The sequence below is a fragment of the Micropterus salmoides genome, unplaced genomic scaffold, assembly GCF_014851395.1.
Source record: "Micropterus salmoides isolate LMB-PRFRI ecotype aquatic unplaced genomic scaffold, ASM1485139v1 Ms_hic_scaffold_13, whole genome shotgun sequence".
Taxonomy (NCBI): domain Eukaryota; kingdom Metazoa; phylum Chordata; class Actinopteri; order Centrarchiformes; family Centrarchidae; genus Micropterus; species Micropterus salmoides.
Genome location: NW_024040374.1, coordinates 7,170,153 through 7,185,543, shown reverse-complemented (window position 1 = coordinate 7,185,543; position 15,391 = coordinate 7,170,153). Strand labels below are relative to the sequence as shown.

At 39.0% G+C, this 15,391-nt stretch overlaps 1 protein-coding gene across 1 annotated transcript in view; it reads right to left on the bottom strand.

The window, feature by feature from the left end:
* LOC119900379 (collagen alpha-1(XXIV) chain) overlaps positions 1 to 15,391 on the bottom strand; it is a 92,348-nt gene that overhangs the window by 46,930 nt on the left and 30,027 nt on the right. Inside the window, exons 8-18 of the mRNA XM_038715258.1 lie at positions 13,886 to 13,930; positions 12,793 to 12,846; positions 11,456 to 11,500; positions 9,711 to 9,764; positions 8,868 to 8,912; positions 7,673 to 7,726; positions 7,082 to 7,126; positions 1,734 to 1,787; positions 1,261 to 1,305; positions 950 to 1,003; positions 594 to 647 (exon numbers count right to left, since the gene is read on the bottom strand). Coding sequence (XP_038571186.1) covers positions 594 to 647; positions 950 to 1,003; positions 1,261 to 1,305; positions 1,734 to 1,787; positions 7,082 to 7,126; positions 7,673 to 7,726; positions 8,868 to 8,912; positions 9,711 to 9,764; positions 11,456 to 11,500; positions 12,793 to 12,846; positions 13,886 to 13,930 — 549 coding nt within the window. The remainder of the gene's footprint in view (positions 1 to 593; positions 648 to 949; positions 1,004 to 1,260; positions 1,306 to 1,733; positions 1,788 to 7,081; positions 7,127 to 7,672; positions 7,727 to 8,867; positions 8,913 to 9,710; positions 9,765 to 11,455; positions 11,501 to 12,792; positions 12,847 to 13,885; positions 13,931 to 15,391) is intronic.

Below are 15,391 nucleotides of genomic sequence, written 5' to 3'. Positions count from 1 at the left end.
TCACTTCATATTTATAAATACTTCCTTGCTTAGTCTACATTGTGTACAATGTGAGCATGTTGTGCAGCTGCAATTACAAATCTATGATCTAAGAATGTTGTTTTGCTGGTGAATATTTTAGTGCAAGTACAGGATAAGGCTGGGTGCTCTGGAACAAGACAGCATCTGGACTTGAATATAATGCAATATAATGCATCTTGAATTGTTTTTCTAGTGTTTCATATTTTTTCTTAATCTGGGCTTGTTTCTGCTGATAAGCAAGCAAATTGTTGTTTAAAAGATATTTGTTCCCCTTCTTTCGTCCCTCATTGGAGGTCACTAACAGCAAGTGCACAATAAAACCTGTGAATGTGACCAAGCTGACCTCAGTTTACAAGCTAACAAAAACAGTCCAGAGCTCGTTGTGGTACAGTGTGTTTACTTGGCTTCGTCTATAAAAGCAGTACAAAACCTGTTTAAAACGGCATGCACACGCACACACATAAATATAGAAACACATATAAACACGCCAATGCACAAATAAATACAACTTCAGCAACATCTACACATGCATCCTCGGCTGCACAGACACATACACACTCACACAAACATACCGGTGGTCCTGGCTTCCCTCTTGGCCCAGTAGGACCGGGCACACCAGCAGCACCCTGAAAGATACAGACTTAACACTCTTAAACTGGTCTTACAGAACACTTTGCGTGTGTTTGTTTTAATCCATTTCAACATAACTGAGTACATACCTAGATGTGCGAATTTGAACAAAAATTGCAAAAGTATAATCAAGAGGCAAGTGCCTATAGCGTTGGGGCAAAGACCTGACTGATTGGTGGAATAAAATCTCTAATGATCTTTTTTTAAATCGCTGGAATTATAGTTACATACACATAATGTTCAGATAGTGTGCATCTGTGTTTTCCTTAAAATCTTGCTTGTGTGACAGCAGACATACCTTATCACCTTGGTACCCCATCTCTCCTGGTTGGCCTCTTTGTCCCACTTCACCCTGAATTTCACAGTATCATACAGAGATATAACACAGCACTACCCTACCACAGTGATCACAATATGACCGTAGATGAGAGATATGCACTGTAGACCTAGATCCAGTACATGAACTATATACTATATGACACATAATCAAATTGTTGACTGTGTTATCAATATGTCAACCGGACCTCTTGTAATACGTCGAATTATGTGAGCTGGACTACTGACACATTACACACAGATACACTGCAATAATATAAATATTTAGATCACCTTATCACCTTTCAATCCAGGCAGGCCGGCTCGTCCTGCTGGGCCCTGCCACAGGGAGAGGAAAGGAGGGAGGGAAAGTACAAGAATCAGTCAGTTAGAGGAAAAAGAGAGGAAAGGGGAACATTTTGTAAAGAATTAGTGATTTCAGTGACAGAATTATTTTAAAAGCAGGCATCTGCAAATAAAGTGAAGCCAAGGAGGAGGAAGCTGATGAGGATAAAAGTCTACATTGTGGAAAACGTTTTGGAACTTATTTTTCACACTGTATTATCTTCATATATTTTGACAGGACAAGTTACCATCAGGGGTTGCGTTGTGTCTCGTCCAATGACTGCATTTTTGGTACTAGATTCATGATGTAGCGATACGTACAGTACATACTTCACAGATTCCAGTGTTTGATATCTAACAGTACTGTACAATATTTCTCAAAAATTTTGAGCAGCATTTACAGTAGCCAATGTCTAACTTACCTGAGGTCCCTCCAGACCAGGCAGTCCTCGAAGTCCCTCAGGTCCTAAGTCCCCCTGTGGAGGGAAAGAAGTTTGAAGACATTTGAATTTATGTATTGCAAACATAGAGATCCCCACAGACACACTTTTGATACTGGACCAGGGTTGTTACCTGACACTGAATGGCCTTTTTCACACTAAATGTTTCTGATTTGTTCTTGGCAGGGATGTTATTTTGACAAGAACGAGATCTGCTGTTTCCTACACAGAGCATTCCTTTTTTTCACAACCTTACAATATAACTAAGCCGTGCTGACAGCGTATGCAGTTGTTGTGTATGGGTCTGGGCTTGGCCCTGCTTACCGCTGCCAGCCCACAACATCCACTCTAATTGACAGAGGTGAGGTGAGAATGGTTAGAATGTTTGGCTACACTGAAAAATGTAAAACCCTTTACTAGACAGTTAGGCTGGCCATTGATGGGGTAATTTTCAATGACTGCCACAATCATGCCTGTAGCAATGATATTGTGGTGACAATGATGATGTGTGTGTGTGTGCAAACAGATGCACCTGTCTACCATACTCATAGACACACACAAGTACATTTAACTAAACACAGCTTTAGTACCTACTATATAGGCATGGATTCCCTTGATATTGTGGTAAACATTTTATTGAGGAAACCAAGAAGCCAGTATTTATATATTTATTTTTTTACTTTGAGACAGCGGGAATGCTTAAAGTAGAAGGGGCAAGGAGTGAAGAGACGTCAGAATTTGTTCCAAGACACACAGGAGCGAAGACAGTGTCTGTCTTAACCAATATGTCAAGGAATAGCATAGGGAATACACAAGAATACTAAGACAATTAGAAATCTTGAACTTCATATCTCACTGCTGTAAAGGGCCTGAGACTGAAAATGTTACTATCTGAGCACTACTCTCTATTCAAACAATCAATCTGTCATCTGGTCAATATGCAAGGAGAGTGAGAGAACATGGCTAAATTTTATGACATCTAGGACATGTGGCCTAAGAGTCCATCTGGACTCTGTTAGGCTGGTGTTTGATGCTGCAGCTCCACTGTGATACTTCAGCAGAATGGACACAAATCACATGTGCTTGATCAAAACAGGCTTTCAACAGAGAACACATGAAAAATGACATACTGAAAGGAGGAGATAAGCCAAGAAAAAGAACTCCCCCAAAAACTCTGGCATCTCCCAGCACAGATGAAGTGATCTGGCGCATCAACATCCCACACAGAGCCTTCGCTCAAACTGTTGTCAGGATGCAGCCTGACTGCTAGGTGGTTAGAGATCATCCAAACCAAGACAAGTGATTAAAGACTTGACGAAAACCAGACTGTTGCATTCCTGTATCACTAGTTTCAACACAACCACTAATGCTTCAGCACCCAGTGTATGATTTACTAGACAGACGGTAGTTTCATATCCTTGACATATACTTGACATGACTCACCACACCACCTGAACACCCCCTAAAATTTCAAACAACAATTTATGTTTCCACCTCACCCTTATGCTTTTCATTCAGGGAGTGAAAGAGTGGCAGGGAGCATCACATTTTGTTGAGTCACACACTGGCAAAGACATCAAGTGCATACCAGAACGAACACTTTCTGCTTTCTTTCTGTTTACTTAGCTAAAGGTCTAACTTTGTGTGACTGTATTTCAATAAATGAGTACGCACAACCAGAGCCACAAGGGTGTGATTGACACTGGGAAGCGAAAATGAGTTTTAGATGTCAAATTAAATTTCTTTGTGAGATATATCCTGTGTCAAACTCACTCAACTGGAAAGCTGACTAAATATGAATTACATCCAAGATGGGATTAAAGAGGTGTAAGTATTTTGGTTCTCTTGTATGATTACTCTAAAGTACTTACATGCAATAATGTGTTGATATAAAGACAAGTAACCACTACATCAGTTTAAATTCTTAATAATTAATTTCTCCTGTTTTTTTCATGATCTTATCTCAACTCCACAATGAATTTATTAATGCTTGATGATTTGTTCCACAGAAACTTGCAGCCTGCTTTGTGTGAGGATTTGATGTTTAAAAAAACACAAGGTGAAAAGGTGAAGGAACAGATTCATTTGTGAAGTAAGAAAATGTGTGTCACCTTAAGTGAGCTCTGGTCAGACCTGTAGAGCACAGAATTGTTTTGGCAAGACCTATATATTAATAACCCAACACATAATGTTTTAAATATGAATATAGTCTTTAAGATGCAATCAGAACAAAAAAAGCAAAGGAAAGGAAAGGGACATGACTTGGAGATGGTCACAGCAGAGAGTGAGAGAAGACATGTGCCAGCCACATTAAGTTTTAGTGTCACGGTGCCCTCAGACATGTGATTCTATTTATGGTATGACGAAACCCATCTTGCCACAAATTTTTTGTTTTGTCAAAAGTTTTTGTCACGGTGTCCACTCTTTCCAGACATCAACAACGGCTCTGTGATAGGTTTGCAAAGGCAATAAATCAGACAGCCCAGCATCTCTAAATATTTTTTTAGGTAACACAAAGAAATGGGCTGCATTTCCCACTGTTTGTAGATGAGACAATTCTTTTCTGTTTTTTATTGTTAATTGTTGCTAAATGCATAGTAATGTAAAGCATATAGTTACTAGTAATTAAATGTGCTATATAAATAAAATTGCCATACCTTGCCTTAATTGCAAGCACATGTAGTGTATATACATCAATATAACCTGCTGATTTAAACCAAACAAAAGAAATCTGCCACGAAATCTGTCAAGAATCACAGTGTCTTCTGAATTCAGTACTAGATCTGTGTGTAGTGCATGCAGCCCATTTGTGTATGCATGTGTGCACATATGGGTCAGATGTGTCACAAAATGATCTGCGGTGTGTCTGGTCTGACTGAGCCCTAAGAGACATGAGCAGACATATACACATGTACAGGTTTTCTACCAGCTTCTCTTTCAGTTAATCTGACAATGACTTGAAATTGGTAAATGTTCCGACCAACGAGCCATTATATAAGCTGTGTTAGTCTGCAAAAGGGATGTACCACATCATATCATTCACAACAAATCGGTATAAAAATAATATTGTAAAAATGGCAATATTCTGGCTTGTTGATGTCATAACGTTACACACTGCATGCAACAAACATGGCTGAAAGTGAACAGTAATATTGCTACCAGCTTCACGGTGGAGGAGTTAGTTTGAAAAAGGTAAGCAACTTAAGTAGTGTGGAAGTGGTTTGTTTACACAAGATTAGATGTACAATAATCCACTGTAATATGTAAGAAGTGCAAGAAGACTACAACAACAAAACACCCCTAGTGTGCAACTCTGAAATGATAAGATAAGATAAAATTCAGATATAGTGAAAAATACATTTTGATTGCCCTACATGTGTAACCCTCTGTGACAAAACCCCAAAGTAAAAAAAAAACTAATACTAATAAAACTAACAATAATGTTAATGTTTCACTTCTGACTGGGAGCATAGTAAAGATGACTTGTAGCCAGTAGCTGAGGTGAAGGTTACACATCCAGATGTGTCTAATGCACAAAGAGTGACCCTTCAAGCACCCCAATAAATCCCCATGCTATGAGGAAAGCAAACCAGTGTAAATGAAGCTTGAAATGATGGTACAGGAAAGGTACAGATGTATCTATTTTGATTACATCGACATGGGTTTTAGAGCCCTCTGTGAACTCAAGACTTTTTAACAGTTGGCCATTCCACAATAAAAGACAGCATGCTCTCTATTAGGCTTGTGACACTCATAGCTGTCATTTACACTGTGGACGCTAGGGACATGTCTCCACCACTTTTTGAAATGGCTGATTTTGTCCCCATCACTTTTTGAAAGTATTTGTTAAAATGGTTCAGATAAATTGCTTGCAATAACAAAAGTTAAATAACAAATGAGAATGCTTTGAGAAAGGTTTATTTGCCCAATAAGAAACATGCAATGCAATGTAAACATCTAAGAAACAAATGTGCATTGTCCAGGAAAGTAACTTAAGCTAAAAGCTTAAAAAGTTGCTCACTTCATTATTTTACATTATATTTTTATATTTTGTATTGTCACCTTACACCTGAATTTTGTGTTTCCCTTTATATATAACTAACATTTCAACCATAAATTGGTCTGGAAAATGTCTCTAGAATGCAGGAAATTAAGTGGGGGAGGACCCTCCAAATAATATATCACAGTATTGAATATTTATTCTAATATTGTCTTGTTTTGTTCACGTTTTGGGAGCATGTGTATCACTGCACCCTTTATCTGAGCCTTTAAATGTCCCCATCATTTAACAGCACAAAGTGACACTGTTTTCACACTGCAGTAATAAGACAACATGGTTTCAAACAACCCCACATCCTGGATGATTACTGAAACTGAGTGAGAAAATTATGATTGGCTTTACTTTGGCAGCTAGACACTGGAGTTTTTTTAATTTTATTTCAAAACTGATGTTTGACATACTGTATGTCAAATTTCCACATGTTTAGGGTACCTTCACTGTATCCAACCATGAACAAACATGATCAAAGTCCATGGTGAGGCACTGAGAGACTGTTGCTTACAACAGGAATGGCACAACAAAAGGTATCACTTGCCTTGGTGACATATCTGGTTTGTTTGAAGGTTTTACGTTTTTCCTAGTTATAGTGCAGTCTTCTTTTAATCACCTCACTGTATCTGTTTCTACTACTATTTCATCTTGCAATGTTTAAACTAATCTGCCTACAAAAGATGGATGATGGAGATAAGCGGTTGACTGGTCAAGAATAGAGTGGAAAAACAGTAATGAGCCTGACCCAAGTAATGTAAGACATCGAATTAACTTTGGTATTATTGTAATGCAATAACTGTCCAAGCTCTGTTCTATGTAAATCTCGACAACTAAACATTTGACCAAAAATCTGTTTAATTCTTCCTCTATACTACACTGCACTTTCACTACTTTTTGGAGCTTCTGGATTTGTTGGCACTGTCATGCTCATGGAGTTAGTAGTGTTTCGGACACATGACATGCAGCCATGTTTAATTTATTCCTTTGAGTCCCTGTGGATTACTTAGATTTCAGTAGTGGCCGTCAATAGAAAAATGTGCTGCAGCCATGAAAAAAAAACCTGGCTCAAGTTCAGCACATCCTGTTATCCATCATCCAAACCCCAATCTTACCACTATAGATGAGAGATGAGAGAAGAAAGATGGACAGACAAGCAATCTTTGAACCAAGTACAAGGACAGACAGAAGTGAGCCAAGTGAATGACAGATCAAACACAGGGCCAATTTGGCATGTGAAATACATTAATACAAATGATTACACTGCAAAACTGATACTCACCCTCAGGCCAGGAAAACCGCTAATACCAGTCCCACCAACAGGCCCCTGTGAAACATCACAGCAACATCCTAAGTACACAGGACAGGACACTTACAGTATTGCACATTCTTCATTCCCAAGGCTACATTGGAAATACTGTAAGTGTGACTTGTGCTATCATCTGGAATGATAAAGCATCTCAGCATTTATGTCTGAAACCGAAAAATGTATTAATCATGGCTGCTCAGTAACTTGTATAATTGACCACTAAGGAAAAACTAAAATGCTCAGTATTGTCAGGCTAATTCATGTGTCTCCTGCAAGCTGTAAAACAGAATATCATGAGACCTACCAATAAGGTTGTGCACTTTAATAGTTTAATTATCTATCCATCTTCTGTGATGCCAGCTGAACGTTATTTTTCTTTAAGACATGCATCAGACTGTGTGTAAGGTTTATATGCATAAAAATTGTTTTTAGTCACTGATAAATGCAATTAACAAGCAGGGAGAGACAGGATTAAACTAAGGTGGAATAACAAGAGGTATATGGCACGTCCAGGACAACAAACAGGACAGCTGAATTCGCCAGAAGGTGGGTGAGCGTTCTCACCTCATTACCATCAGGCCCGGGAGGCCCCCTCTCCCCCCCATCACCCACCACACCCTGTAAGGGAAATACATACTCATTCAATTTAAGAACATCAGGTTAATCATTGCCAATTACACCCTCCAATTGCAGTACAGTATATGGCACTTCATACAGGTGAATGAAAAGTAGTGTATTTTGCTTTTTTTCCGCTTTCTTATTGTTACTTAATTTCTATGTTTTCTGTTATACACGGCATACAAACTTTACTTTACATAATATTGATTAAGCTCAAATTTGTATTGACATGGTGTGAAATAATGCCTAGTTAATGAAGCAAGATTAGCCAGTATTGGTATTGTATTGGTGAGCTTGTGGACTGGCTTACAACAGCCCTTGGGCCAAAGGCTTTGATCCAGTTAGCCAGACATCGCTCAGTGTTTCAGAAAAAAACCTTCAGATGAAAGAGATACTGGGCTGCCGGCCCGCTTGGCAACTTCAACACAGAGAAGCTAAGGCTTGTTTTTAAAACATTAACTTTTCACAGTGTGAGGGCCAAACCTTGACATTCCATCTGTCTCTATCTTAATCTTACTGGATTTTATCCCCAATGCCATCCTGGGACAAACTTGGCACTGCAGGACCAATGCCAAAATATATGACATCAAACATTTCCAATGTGATTTACCATGCTTTGAATAGTGTTAACTCTTCTAAAGCAGTGGTTCTCAAAGTCAGGTTCTGGGACCTCCAATGGTCCTTGAGGGGGTTCCAGGGACCCCCAGTAAAAAGGGAAATAATGTATTGCAAAATTCCTATCAGATGGGGGACCCTGGCACACAATCTTATCAAATAGGGGTCCATGGTCTAAATTGTGACAATTTTGCCTTGACATGAAAAGGGTTGAGAATCACTGCTCTAAAGGAGTTATTCCTCTCTTCCATTCTCTCTGCATTGTTTAACCAGTTGCTTTTACCCATTCAAAGGAGATGCAGCATACAAATTAATCTCCTTTTGATATCCCTGGGGCTTTTGTGGATTTCAAGTACTGCTATCTTAGGACATACTGTATTCATTATGTCGGATAACAATTCTATGTTTTTACAATCTCCGCGAACTGAAGCTGTCTCCGCATAGCTATTGATAGATGACAACAGTATGTATTTTTGTGTTTGGAAGCAACTATGACCTATGGCAGACATCAAAATTGGTTCATTACATGTCTTCCTTTGGGGCCAGGTTTTCCAACAGGACCGGGAATGCCCTATAAAAGAAAGAAATGCAGATAAATGACTCAAAATCTAGGGCACAAAACTGTACTGCTCCCAAGGAATTGATGTAACTACTAAGTATCCATTGGACTAAACAAGTGATTTTTAGAGGTTATAGAAGAGTAAGCAATGCACCATTCTTGTAAACTAATCTATATACAGCATCTATCTGAATAAAATGCAGGAACACCATGCATCTCTACCATGAACTTGTACAGAGAGATTCTTAAGATGACCTATTGTAAGCCAGGATTAAATATTTGTTTAATCACACTAAATGAATTATTGCCTTTGCAGAAACCAAGCTGATGTGCTGCAAGCCATTCCAGACCCATAAAGACCAGGTTTTCCTTAAGACTGGAATCTTACAAGAATGAGGGATATTCCATTCAGGCATAGCCTAAATGGAATATACACATTTTAATTCTGTACCTTAATCATTTAAAAACCATCAATGAAAGCTTTACATAACTGCTGCCAAGATTATTTTACCTTTGTAATTGCAATTAGTAAGTAGCTCGACATATCATGTTGATGGTTGATTAGGTCAAAGTGCTATAACAAAACTCTCTCTTGAAACCTGGTATTTATCAAACCTCATTCAGGGAGATACTCAGTATCAGATAATGGAGGGGTGAACAAATGGATTGGGAACATGAAAAAAATTACATTCTAATAGATAAATGTAAATGGCAGCCTATTAGGAATGAAAAATTTGTCAAAGAACACAGGAAAAGTGGATAAAAAGACCTTGGAATATTATCCACTTAATTTAAACAACTGTCACTCACTTTCTCCCCCTCCAGCCCGAGTGGCCCAGCAACACCAGGAGGCCCAATGAAACCCTGGAAATGAGCAATACTTCATATCACAGTATTGTCCAAGTAAACATTCAACAAAACCGCATTTATTTTAGTGTTGTGATACAGTATTTCTAGAGGAATATTTAGTGCCATTGGCCGGGAGTTGTTCTGTCCAAACAAACTCTCTTTGCATTCTTTGTTCAAGCTAAGCACAAAGTAGCCATGAGCAAAAGTTCATTTGTGTTGAATATTTAAAGGTGTCTTGTGAAGTTTTTTTTGTAAACAAGCAAAAGTTATGTTTTCATTCAGTATAACTCACCAAAATGCATTGTGTATCCTTGAGCTCTAACACAGGCATTAATACATTTGCTTAAAATTTTTAAATGCTTAAAATCCAGCATTGTTTACATCCATGTTTACTTGCTAGCAATCTTCTTCCCTGTCTTTGCCCGTGCATTGCTGCATATCTTGATGTGTTACAGTCACCTATTGATCCGTGGAATAGTGTGGAATCATCAGCAAGAATGTGTATTGTGTGATTGGCATGCACACGAGTGTATGTGTGTAGATGAGATAAACAAAACGGGGACCCACTCATAAAAACACAGTTCTATAGTGTTGCTTGTGGTCAAAAACTCCATGAGGGACCTTTAAATGGATGTACAAGAAGTCCTCCTCAAGACTATCATGTTGTGCATTGGAGAAGATTGCTGCTGAGTATGATGTGGGCAGAATCTGTGATTGTGCCAAGTACACAAATTATTCCAATTTTTGTGGAAATTAAAAAGCAAAGGACATTTATTTCCTTTCTTCCTCTTCCAACAGACTGAAGCACCATTCATTGGTTTGAGCTAAGATCCATCCTTTTGTCTTATTGTTTCAGGATAAGGATGTGTTGGCTTTGGCATTGGTTGTGTATTGTAAGCTAACGTAGCTACAGCCACCATAATATTACATAAGTTTGCTTAACTGCCTTTTTTGCTTTCTTTTTGTTTTCTTTTGTTTTCTTTTTTACATATAACACACAATCACAGCCACCTGAATCTCACACCATTATTTTTAAAATAAAATCCTGAAAAACATTAGCTGTAGGCTACTGTCATTGTGGACTTGAGAACTATGAGCTTTTTTTCAGGCAGTTATACTTGAGTTAAAGTATTTACTGAATAAAGTGGCATAGGACATGGTTGGTATGTATGAGTAATTTGTGAAACCCTCCCTCTCTCCTTCTTTTTCTCTCTCACACACTTATACTTATCATTGTCTGTCTTTGTGGCTCTTTTTCACCCTGCCAGCCTCACTCTGACATAGTAATCCTGGCTATCCTCTTTCTCTGAGCTGCAATGCGCCACTTAAGTCTCTTCTCTCACTAGCTTATTTGACCACATTCTGACTGTTTTCATACTTTCTCCCATCTGTTTGTCTTCTGTCTTCTTCTCTTTCTACTGTTCCCCTGTTTTTGAGGGCATTCCTGCTTGCTGAGGAATGAACCATAGTAAGAATTACCAGTCAGCCTTTACAGATAAGATAAGACAACCCAGAGCCCGGGCCAGCCCCCACAAGCAGTCTTACATAAGGCAGCGTGTCAGAAATACAACTAGTTCCTGGGAAGTCTTTCTGGAGCAAGGCTGAGGGCCTGACACTGTCCTAATCCTTTCAGGAAATGAAGTGTTCAGTCCAGTGCTGCTAAAGAAAAAAGTGCAGAATGAAAGCAGAGACCCACTTGTACTTACACGGACACCTTTAGGCCCTGGGTTACCTTGTGGCCCAGCTGAGCCCTGTAACAAACGAAAGGCTGGTGAGTAGGACCTATTTTCATGGCACACGCAAACTCATTGATTTCACATGGTGAGTCAAACCTACAAACATCAGACTCTGAATGGCTTAAGAAGAGAAATAAAGTGGGTTTGACTGACAGCTAAAAGAAAACACATGGTTTTTATACTTTAAGTTGCACTTCTTATTTCCTCATCCATTGCTGGCATGCACATGGTTTAAGTCCACAGACTGCACATACGAAATCACATCAAGAAAACAATTTCATTAATGTATGCATTTCATTGTAAACTATATATTCAATAAACAATATTCTAGCGGAAATTGCAATTGTTTACAACTTAAAGGGGTAATATGTAGTTTTCAGCGGCCACTAGCGGTGCGGTTTTAAAATTGCAACCAGGTGTGTGCTCGTACGCATGCTCAGTTTTTGTTGTCATTATGTCAGTCATGTAAGTTACAGTGACCGAGACAGTGGAAAAGCTCTGTACCTGAGTATCAGTAAACAATAATAAATCTAAACTGAATGTTACGAAGCAAACGGTGATGGATCTGTGATAACATTAGCTGGGTGCCCTGCCTTACATCAGTATAGACTAGTGTAAACACATCGCTCCACATTTGCTTTGAACCATTACATCATTTCTTGCAGGCTAAAATCAACACTAAAGCACAAAATCACAATATATTTCACATGCTTTGCGGTAATGTTAGTTTACCTGTTGAATAGGATGAAAGCCAACTCTGTGTCAGTTTTGTTTCTTCCAAAGCAAAGAAGAGATCTCTCTTTGACTCAAGCCTTTCTGATGTTGATTGTGTTTTCATCTGACTTAATCTGATTATCGTTTGGCCTGACAGGCTTCGGTACATAAAACTTTATTGTTGGTTTTTATCCTTAAGCGGAGTTTGTGTTGGAGTCTGTGTTGCACAGGCAGGAGCTGTTATTTTGTGGTGTTAGTGAACAGCATTTCATTAGCTGCGGTGTTGTCGCTGTAGTCGGAGAGAGGCTCAGGAGCGAGAATTGGGCTACATCCCGACCCGATACCTTCACTGAGCTTCATGTCTAAGTGAGGTTACAGCCCATTGACAAAAAAGAAGTAAAAAAAGTGATTTATTAATAAGGGATTTTATTAAATAACTACATATAGCCCCTTTAATTCCAAATCCAAAATGGGTAAGAAACATACATAGGAATGCAGAGTGCATTATGCAGTTTTTATTATTGCTGTGTACTCTCTGTAGAGCAATGAAGAATCTAAGAGGATCAATGATATTTTTGCATTTTTCACTGCACCTGCCTGCCAGGGTAACCTGCAGCCCCAGCTTCCCCAGGAGGTCCTGGTATGCCCTGCAGCAGAGAGAGGGGGAGAGAGAGACAGACAGAGAATGAATGAATGGCGAATAGGGAGATTAGATGGATGGATAAAGTGAAAGAGGAGACACACAGACCGGTACCAGCATTGCCAACTGAGGAATAAAACAAGCACTGTTCATTCTGGACAGCCTCCACTAAGACAACCTCATCTATTAACTGTACCTTTCTACACCCCTCCAACCCACCCCCTCCCCCACTGGCTCACTGTTTTTTCAGCCCACCGTTAAAATTACACTTTACACTTTAAACATTTAGCTGATGATCTGATCCAGTACAATTTAAAAGAACAATTGGTTGTATTAATAATTATTATTATCTGTGACTTGAAATCACAGACCTTGAATAGGTGCAATCAGCATTTTTAAAATAACCTTCATATACTCCTGACATTTGTCATTATTGTCTAACAGAACCATAACAAATGTGTGAGTGGTTACATTGTTGTGGATCAATGCCCAATATTACTTTACCAGGTGCTTAGATTTAGATTTGCCATTCTCAAACCAAAAAAAACAACAACATTTAAATGATTATTCTATCAGTAATAATCTACTGATGTTATTCATTAAACCTCTATGCTTAAAGCCTTTTGATGTGGACATGTGTATGGACTCTGTGTATTGGGGTTCGTTAATGTTAGTATTTTGACGTGGTGAAGAGTTTTTCCATCAAGGAGAGGGGGATAAATGGAAGATTAAAGGAACCACTGACTGGAGGGGACAGCTGAAGGACTGATGTAACTGGCTGGTGACGCACACAGGCACAGCTGTGTGTTTTGTGTGTGTGTGTGTGTGTGTGTGTGTGTGTGTGTGTGTGTGTGTGTGTGTGTGCGCACACATGTGCATGTGGACTAATCCTGTTAGTGTATTTATGAATGCTGTAACATCGAACACTAGCATCAGTGCAACTACAATGCTAATGACAACGGCTGAACCCTGGCAAAATAAAACTCTTTCTCTTGCTTACTTACACACACACACACACACACACACACACACACATCACCACTTACTTGTTCCCCTGGCAGTCCGGGTGGCCCTGGATAACCTTTAGGACCCTTGAAAAAGGAATAAAGCAAATGTATTTTGGGTATATTTAACAATGTAAAAACACCATAGATATAAGACTAAGAGTCTATAGTGATGCTAGTAGCTCTAGGCATCAAAGCATCATGACAGAGCTAAAGAGAGCACAACATGCTCGCAATGACAACATGCTGATGCTAAGTAGGTATAATGTTTCCCATGTTCACCATCTTAATTTAACATGTTAGCATGCTAACATTTGTTAATTAGAACTAAACACAAAGTACAGCTGAGACTAATGGGAATTCCATTAGTTTAGCAGGTATCTAGTCTATGGTCATATATCAAAGTACTGACCAGATGAAATGTTAGATCTGATGATAATGCAACTGCACAAAAATTCAAGTTAAGGTCAGACCTTCACACAAAACCTCATGGTGGCACTAGAGTAAAAGTCAAAGGGTTCACCAAACCCATTAGACATCATCATCTTCTGGGAAACATGGATATTATTCCATGGCAACCCATTCAATGGTTGTCAAGTTACCACTCTTAAGGTCCAAGTTAAGTTCTCTGAACTGGGATGGTGTGATTTGGGAGCTAGCACACTAATAGCAGACTAACTGTTCTGAATATTTTAACATGGTTATTTTGCAGACTTCCGTGTGGATGAGGTATAAAAGGAGACTGACACAATTCAAACATGATTTTTTTTAAATAAAATTAATAGTTCTCATTCTAATCCACTGTCTAATCCACTGTTTTGTGCTACAGCCAAATTCTGCATTTAGTTAAACAAGCACTTTTTCTTTCTAAACTAAACAGGATTTATTGCTTGGTAAATTAGAGCTTTTCTTCTCTAAGACCTTTTATTTTTCCCTTTGATATGATTATCAACAGATGTTTACAGCCCCAAAACACATGGTCAGGGCCAAGTCAGTATATTTTTGGGAGCAGCAAGAAACCTTCTTAAACAGTACCATTGACTCTATCGTATGCTTTCAAGGTTATGACACACGACCCTTCACACTCAATAGAAGGCCCACTTGGGGGTAAAGAGTATAGGCCCCGAGCCACTCATTTCCTCTGAAAATATTTGACGGGGCACAATTCATGTGCTAGGTATATTAGGTTCAGCTACTGCAAACACTGGGGTGGCCTCCTGAGAGGCAAGGTGAAGCCAGCTATGTGGAGACCAGACTCAGAGCTTCACTAAGAGGCTACCTGGAAAAGTGTGTCGACATATTCATGTGGGCGGTATGACGACCTACTATAGCAGACTAAGTCTGTTCTGTACCAAAAAGACACAAGCTCAATTAAAGCAAGAAATTGAACACACATATACACATAAAAACTAATTTGAGTACATGGCATGAGAGTGTGAATGAATATGTGCATAGGTGAAAGCCAGTGTCCTTCATTTTATGGATAGCGATTTCTCCTTTTTTAGGCATGACAATTGCCGGACCGAGGAGGCATAGGATAGTGTCCAT